Consider the following 8,826-nt stretch of genomic DNA (forward strand, 5'->3'; position numbering starts at 1 on the left):
CAAAAAAAGTCATACTTTAGTATGACCTCAAAATGTCATAAAAAACGTCATAGTATAGTAAGGCGTTTTTTTCGGGCAAAAAAAGTCATACTTTAGTATGACCTCAAAATGTCATAAAAAACGTCATAGTATAGTAAGGCGTTTTTTTCGGGCAAAAAAAGTCATACTTTAGTATGACCTCAAAATGTCATAAAAAACGTCATAGTATAGTATGGCGTTTTTTTCGGGCAAAAAAAGTCAAAAATTTTTTCGGCCTCAAAATGTCATAAAAAACGTCATAGTATAGTAAGGCGTTTTTTTCGGGCAAAAAAAGTCATACTTTAGTATGACCTCAAAATGTCATAAAAAACGTCATAGTATAGTATGGCGTTTTTTTCGGGCAAAAAAAGTCAAAAATTTTTTCGGCCTCAAAATGTCATAAAAAACGTCATAGTATAGTAAGGCGTTTTTTTCGGGCAAAAAAAGTCAAAAATTTTTTCGGCCTCAAAATGTCATAAAAAACGTCATAGTATAGTATGGCGTTTTTTTTCGGGCAAAAAAAGTCAAAAATTTTTTCGGCCTCAAAATGTCATAAAAAACGTCATAGTATAGTAAGGCGTTTTTTTTCGGGCAAAAAAAGTCATACTTTAGTATGACCTCAAAATATCATAAAAAACGTCATAGTATAGTAAGGCGTTTTTTTCGGGCAAAAAAAGTCAAACATTTTTTCGGCCTCAAAATGTCATAAAAAACGTCATAGTATAGTATGGCGTTTTTTTCGGGCAAAAAAAGTCCAAAATTTTTTCGGCCTCAAAATGTCATAAAAAACGTCATAGTATAGTAAGGCGTTTTTTTCGGGCAAAAAAAGTCATACTTTAGTATGACCTCAAAATGTCATAAAAAACGTCATAGTATAGTAAGGCGTTTTTTTTTGGGCAAAAAAAGTCAAAAATTTTTTCGGCCTCAAAATGTCATAAAAAACGTCATAGTATAGTAAGGCGTTTTTTTCGGGCAAATAAAGTCATACTTTAGTATGACCTCAAAATGTCATAAAAAACGTCATAGTATAGTAAGGCGTTTTTTTCGGGCAAAAAAAGTCATACTTTAGTATGACCTCAAAATGTCATAAAAAACGTCATAGTATAGTAAGGCGTTTTTTTCGGGCAAAAAAAGTCATACTTTAGTATGACCTCAAAATGTCATAAAAAACGTCATAGTATAGTAAGGCGTTTTTTTCGGGCAAAAAAAGTCATACTTTAGTATGACCTCAAAATGTCATAAAAAACGTCATAGTATAGTATGGCGTTTTTTTCGGGCAAAAAAATTCAAAAATTTTTTCGGCCTCAAAATGTCATAAAAAACGTCATAGTATAGTAAGGCGTTTTTTTCGGGCAAAAAAAGTCATACTTTAGTATGACCTCAAAATGTCATAAAAAACGTCATAGTATAGTAAGGCGTTTTTTTCGGGCAAAAAAAGTCAAAAATTTTTTCGGCCTCAAAATGTCATAAAAAACGTCATAGTATAGTAAGGCGTTTTTTTCGGGCAAATAAAGTCATACTTTAGTATGACCTCAAAATGTCATAAAAAACGTCATAGTATAGTAAGGCGTTTTTTTCGGGCAAAAAAAGTCAAAAATTTTTTCGGCCTCAAAATGTCATAAAAAACGTCATAGTATAGTATGGCGTTTTTTTCGGGCAAAAAAAGTCCAAAATTTTTTCGGCCTCAAAATGTCATAAAAAACGTCATAGTATAGTATGGCGTTTTTTTCGGGCAAAAAAAGTCATACTTTAGTATGACCTCAAAATGTCATAAAAAACGTCATAGTATAGTATGGCGTTTTTTTTGGGCAAAAAAAGTCATACTTTAGTATGACCTCAAAATGTCATAAAAAACTTCATAGTATAAGTAAGGCGTTTTTTTCGGGCAAAAAAAGTCATACTTTAGTATGACCTCAAAATGTCATAAAAAAATGTCATAGTATAGTATGGCGTTTTTTTCGGGCAAAAAAAGTCATACTTTAGTATGACCTCAAAATGTCATAAAAAACGTCATAGTATAGTATGGCGTTTTTTTCGGGCAAAAAAAGTCCAAAATTTTTTCGGCCTCAAAATGTCATAAAAAACGTCATAGTATAGTAAGGCGTTTTTTTCGGGCAAAAAAAGTCATACTTTAGTATGACCTCAAAATGTCATAAAAAACGTCATAGTATAGTATGGCGTTTTTTTCGGGCAAAAAAAGTCAAACATTTTTTCGGCCTCAAAATGTCATAAAAAACGTCATAGTATAGTAAGGCGTTTTTTTCGGGCAAAAAAAGTCAAAAATTTTTTCGGCCTCAAAATGTCATAAAAAACGTCATAGTATAGTAAGGCGTTTTTTTCGGGCAAAAAAAGTCATACTTTAGTATGACCTCAAAATATCATAAAAAACGTCATAGTATAGTAAGGCGTTTTTTTCGGGCAAAAAAAGTCATACTTTAGTATGACCTCAAAATGTCATAAAAAACGTCATAGTATAGTAAGGCGTTTTTTTCGGGCAAAAAAAGTCAAAAATTTTTCCGGCCTCAAAATGTCATAAAAAACGTCATAGTATAGTATGGCGTTTTTTTCGGGCAAAAAAAGTCAAAAAATTTTTCGGCCTCAAAATGTCATAAAAAACGTCATAGTATAGTAAGGCGTTTTTTTCGGGCAAAAAAAGTCATACTTTAGTATGACCTCAAAATGTCATAAAAAACGTCATAGTATAGTAAGGCGTTTTTTCGGGCAAAAAAAGTCATACTTTAGTATGACCTCAAAATGTCATAAAAAACGTCATAGTATAGTATGGCGTTTTTTTCGGGCAAAAAAAGTCAAAAATTTTTTCGGCCTCAAAATGTCATAAAAAACGTCATAGTATAGTAAGGCGTTTTTTTCGGGCAAAAAAAGTCATACTTTAGTATGACCTCAAAATGTCATAAAAAACGTCATAGTATAGTATGGCGTTTTTTTCGGGCAAAAAAAGTCAAACATTTTTTCGGCCTCAAAATGTCATAAAAAACGTCATAGTATAGTAAGGCGTTTTTTTCGGGCAAAAAAAGTCAAAAATTTTTTCGGCCTCAAAATGTCATAAAAAACGTCATAGTATAGTATGGCGTTTTTTTCGGGCAAAAAAAGTCAAAAATTTTTTCGGCCTCAAAATGTCATAAAAAACGTCATAGTATAGTAAGGCGTTTTTTTCGGGCAAAAAAAGTCATACTTTAGTATGACCTCAAAATATCATAAAAAACGTCATAGTATAGTAAGGCGTTTTTTTCGGGCAAAAAAAGTCATACTTTAGTATGACCTCAAAATGTCATAAAAAACGTCATAGTATAGTAAGGCGTTTTTTTCGGGCAAAAAAAGTCAAAAGTTTTTTCGGCCTCAAAATATCATAAAAAACGTCATAGTATAGTAAGGCGTTTTTTTCGGGCAAAAAAAGTCATACTTTAGTATGACCTCAAAATGTCATAAAAAACGTCATAGTATAGTAAGGCGTTTTTTTCGGGCAAAAAAAGTCAAAAATTTTTCCGGCCTCAAAATGTCATAAAAAACGTCATAGTATAGTATGGCGTTTTTTTCGGGCAAAAAAAGTCAAAAATTTTTTCGGCCTCAAAATGTCATAAAAAACGTCATAGTATAGTAAGGCGTTTTTTTCGGGCAAAAAAAGTCATACTTTAGTATGACCTCAAAATGTCATAAAAAACGTCATAGTATAGTAAGGCGTTTTTTTCGGGCAAAAAAAGTCATACTTTAGTATGACCTCAAAATGTCATAAAAAACGTCATAGTATAGTATGGCGTTTTTTTCGGGCAAAAAAAGTCAAAAATTTTTTCGGCCTCAAAATGTCATAAAAAACGTCATAGTATAGTAAGGCGTTTTTTTCGGGCAAAAAAAGTCATACTTTAGTATGACCTCAAAATGTCATAAAAAACGTCATAGTATAGTATGGCGTTTTTTTCGGGCAAAAAAAGTCAAAAATTTTTTCGGCCTCAAAATGTCATAAAAAACGTCATAGTATAGTAAGGCGTTTTTTTCGGGCAAAAAAAGTCAAAAATTTTTTCGGCCTCAAAATGTCATAAAAAACGTCATAGTATAGTATGGCGTTTTTTTCGGGCAAAAAAAGTCAAAAATTTTTTCGGCCTCAAAATGTCATAAAAAACGTCATAGTATAGTAAGGCGTTTTTATGGGGGAAAAAAAGTCATACTTTAGTATGACCTCAAAATATCATAAAAAACGTCATAGTATAGTAAGGCGTTTTTTTCGGGCAAAAAAAGTCATACTTTAGTATGACCTCAAAATGTCATAAAAAACGTCATAGTATAGTAAGGCGTTTTTTTCGGGCAAAAAAAGTCAAAAATTTTTTCGGCCTCAAAATGTCATAAAAAACGTCATAGTATAGTAAGGCGTTTTTTTCGGGCAAAAAAAGTCATACTTTAGTATGACCTCAAAATGTCATAAAAAACGTCATAGTATAGTAAGGCGTTTTTTTCGGGCAAAAAAAGTCATACTTTAGTATGACCTTAAAATGTCATAAAAAAATGTCATAGTATAGTAAGGCGTTTTTTTCGGGCAAAAAAAGTCATACTTTAGTATGACCTCAAAATGTCATAAAAAACGTCATAGTATAGTAAGGCGTTTTTTTCGGGCAAAAAAAGTCAAAAATTTTTTCGGCCTCAAAATGTCATAAAAAACGTCATAGTATAGTAAGGCGTTTTTTTCGGGCAAATAAAGTCATACTTTAGTATGACCTCAAAATGTCATAAAAAACGTCATAGTATAGTAAGGCGTTTTTTTCGGGCAAAAAAAGTCAAAAATTTTTTCGGCCTCAAAATGTCATAAAAAACGTCATAGTATAGTATGGCGTTTTTTTCGGGCAAAAAAAGTCCAAAATTTTTTCGGCCTCAAAATGTCATAAAAAACGTCATAGTATAGTAAGGCGTTTTTTTCGGGCAAAAAAAGTCATACTTTAGTATGACCTCAAAATGTCATAAAAAACGTCATAGTATAGTATGACGTTTTTTTCGGGCAACAAAAGTCCAAATTTTTTTCGGCCTCAAAATGTCATAAAAAACGTCATAGTATAGTAAGGTGTCAAAATCGGACAAAAAAAGTCATACTTTAGTATGACCTCAAAATGTCATAAAAAACGTCATAGTATAGCATGGCGTTTTTTTCTGGCAAAAAAAGTCAAAAAATTTTTCGGCCTCAAAATGTCATAAAAAACGTCATAGTATAGTAAGGCGTTTTTTTCGGGCAAAAAAAGTCATATTTTAGTATGACCTCAAAATGTCATAAAAAACGTCATAGTATAGTAAGGCGTTTTTTTCGGGCAAAAAAAGTCAAACATTTTTTCGGCCTCAAAATGTCATAAAAAACGTCATAGTATAGTAAGGCGTTTTTTTCGGGCAAATAAAGTCATACTTTAGTATGACCTCAAAATGTCATAAAAAACGTCATAGTATAGTAAGGCGTTTTTTTCAGGCAAAAAACGTCAAAAATTTTTTCGGCCTCAAAATGTCATAAAAAACGTCATAGTATAGTATGGCGTTTTTTTCGGGCAAAAAAAGTCAAAAAATTTTTCGGCCTCAAAATGTCATAAAAAACGTCATAGTATAGTATGGCGTTTTTTTCAGGCAAAAAAAGTCATACTTTAGTATGACCTCAAAATGTCATAAAAAACGTCATAGTATAGTATGGCGTTTTTTTCGGGCAAAAAAAGTCATACTTTAGTATGACCTCAAAATGTCATAAAAAACGTCATAGTATAGTAAGGCGTTTTTTTCGGGCAAAAAAAGTCATACTTTAGTATGACCTTAAAATGTCATAAAAAAATGTCATAGTATAGTATGGCGTTTTTTTCGGGCAAAAAAAGTCATACTTTAGTATGACCTCAAAATGTCATAAAAAACGTCATAGTATAGTAAGGCGTCAAAGTCGGCCAAAAAAAGTCATACTTTAGTATGACCTCAAAATGTCATAAAAAACGTCATAGTATAGTAAGGCGTTTTTTTCGGGCAAAAAAAGTCATACTTTACTATGACCTCAAAATGTCATAAAAAACGTCATAGTATAGTATGACGTTTTTTTCGGGCAACAAAAGTCCAAATTTTTTTCGGCCTCAAAATGTCATAAAAAACGTCATAGTATAGTAAGGCGTCAAAATCGGACAAAAAAAGTCATACTTTAGTATGACCTCAAAATGTCATAAAAAACGTCATAGTATAGTATGGCGTTTTTTTCGGGCAACAAAAGTCCAAATTTTTTTCGGCCTCAAAATGTCATAAAAAACGTCATAGTATAGTAAGGTGTTTTTTTCGGACAAAAAAAGTCAAAAAATTTTTCGGCCTCAAAATGTCAGAAAAAACGTCATAGTATAGTAAGGCGTCAAAATCGGACAAAAATAGTCATACTTTAGTATGACCTCAAAATGTCATAAAAAACGTCATAGTATAGTAAGGCGTCAAAATCGGCCAAAAAAAGTCATACTTTAATATGACCTCAAAATGTCATAAAAAACGTCATAGTATAGTATGGCGTCAAAATCGGCCAAAAGAAGTCATACTTTAGTATGAACTCAAAATATCATTTAATCAAATCAACAAAACAATCTGAAGAGCCGCTGGGGAGCCGAAAGAGCCAGCTCTTTTTAGTGAGCCGAGCCAAAAGAGCCGGTTCTCTAAAAAGAGCCAGAATTCCCATCACTACAGAGTAACACTGAACAGAACCAAACTGTCCCTTCTGTGGCTGCTTCAACATCTGCTCTGCAGTGCACCTGCTTCCAAAGTAAACAAACTTTCAGAGAAACATGACCGAACACTTTCAGTTCCTGCGCACATATTTCCCTTTTGGACATGTGTGTAATAGGAACCACACGGAGAACATGCAAAAATGTAAATTATAGGATGTATGCAGACACACATGGTTGCTTGTGTGTGTGTGCTGAGGTTAGGCTGACACACTGTGCGGTCTTGTTTTTACAGAGAACGGGAGGTAACATGGATGTGGTTGTGTCCTGTAGGATAGATGTTGATTAATCATAAAATTATAAAGGCCTCATTTTTAATATTTGATATATGTAAAGTTTGATTCTAAGTAGATTAATGTGTGTGTGAAAACTTGTTTATAACGTACGTCCCTCCCTGCTCGTTCTGCTCTCTGACCACAGGAAGATGCTTCAGTCTCTGGGGCGACCGGAGCTCCACATAGCCCTGGAGGTGACCATCGTGAGCGGGTCGGGTCAGGAGCACGCCGGCTGTCTGCTGCTCACCTCTGAGGTGCTGTTTGTGGTCAGTCTCAGTGAGGACACACAGCAGCAGGCTTTCCCCATCACAGAGGTAACGTGACAGTGGTCTGGAGGAAAAGAAAAAGGTGTTTCACACATCTGAAGTGTCCTGGCCAGACTGAAAACCAGTCCCTGTAATGATCCGTTGAACGTGTCTTTAGCCGTGTTGCTGTTCAGGCAGTGAAGTGAGTGATAAACCTCTTGTCCTCTGCAGGTGGATTGTCAGCAGGACCCAGGACAGCAGAGCCAGCTCGTCCTCACCTTACAGCAGCAGACGGTCGCCAGCGACACAGAGGTGAGACTCTGAAACTGAAAGTTACGGAGCTACACGGGGTCACATGGTGGAGAACAATAATACTGATGTGGAAATCCAGGAGTAATCACACACTGTCTAATTTATTCTCTGCTTCCACAGGCTGATTGTCAGTATATGATGTAATACTATCAGATACTAGCTGAGCTTTGATTTGGTGGATATGACATGACTGGATATGATTGTACACGACCTGCAGCAGATTTAACTTCCTCAGGTGTAACAGTGATCGTCTGTTCCTCCTCAGGGTGACGGTGTTCGTGAGCGTCTGTCGGAGCAGCAGTATCGGCGGTTGGTGGATTACGTGATGAGAGCCTCCCAGTTTATTTCCCCCTCCGCAGCCTCTCTCCAGCTCCAGCCACCGGTGACACTCGCCGAGCCGCCGCCCTCCGTTACCAAGTCTTACCGCTACCTGGTGGATCCCGCCTCCCTCAAGGTGTTTATCAGCAAGTTCAGCATGGTAAAGAATAAAGCCATGCGCATCGGATTCCACTGATAAGCGGTAACATACATCAATGGCTTTCTGAGACACATGTAAGATCAGACCTTTGTTCCAGTTTAAATTAAGCCTTAAAAAAAATCTTCAGATACACTGTAGTTTGGCTCTGAAAAGATTTATGCAAAATGTTGAGGTAAAAGAACGATTTCTTATATTGAACTTAAAAGTCCACCTGATCATTTATGCCTTAGAATTCTTATAAACTGCCTTTGAAAGATATATTTTTACTGATACAACAAACTCATCAATTAACCACAGAGAAGGTCTAGGGCTTAGAGTCAGTTTTAATCGTAGAAACACATGAGTTAAGACATTTCTTACGCTAGTACATTTCAATGAGTATCTACTGTAGTGAACACTAAAACAGATAAGATTAAAACGAGGGCTCCTTCAGTCAGTGTGAAACCTCCTCAGTGTTGCAGATAGAAATGCACAGTACACAACGAGCAGGAGCCACTCGCGTCTGTTTCATTTCTATCAGAATGCAGAGTGAAACACTGCAGAATCAGCTCTGTGTGTTTACATTCAGCAACTGTCTCATGCCAATGTTAAGTGCAATATTAGAAACATGCTGATGGACTCTAAAGATACCAGCTGTCAACCAAAATGGGTTTTTTTTGGATGATGTAACATATTTGTTTGACAAAAACACTGTTCTTTGTAACCTTACATTGATGCCAACACGTTATTGTTGCACTCCTGAGTTTTACGTAAAATTTAAGTCTGTTGCCTTCAGT

The 8,826-nt window shown here is 34.8% G+C and overlaps 1 protein-coding gene across 3 annotated transcripts in view; it reads left to right on the forward strand.

Annotated features, from left to right (window-relative positions):
• Nucleotides 1-8,428, forward strand: part of LOC121185668 (vacuolar protein sorting-associated protein 13B-like) — a 362,080-nt gene extending 353,652 nt beyond the window's left edge. For all 3 annotated transcript variants that reach the window (XM_041043972.1, XM_041043973.1, XM_041043971.1), the window contains exons 66-68: nucleotides 7,161-7,329; nucleotides 7,492-7,572; nucleotides 7,838-8,428. In XM_041043972.1, the coding sequence (XP_040899906.1) occupies nucleotides 7,161-7,329; nucleotides 7,492-7,572; nucleotides 7,838-8,086 (499 nt within the window). In that variant the 3' untranslated portion in view covers nucleotides 8,087-8,428. The remainder of the gene's footprint in view (nucleotides 1-7,160; nucleotides 7,330-7,491; nucleotides 7,573-7,837) is intronic.
• Nucleotides 8,429-8,826: the final 398 nt, after the last annotated feature.

Source organism: Toxotes jaculatrix, chromosome 8 (genome assembly GCF_017976425.1).
Source record: "Toxotes jaculatrix isolate fToxJac2 chromosome 8, fToxJac2.pri, whole genome shotgun sequence".
NCBI classification, from domain to species: domain Eukaryota; kingdom Metazoa; phylum Chordata; class Actinopteri; family Toxotidae; genus Toxotes; species Toxotes jaculatrix.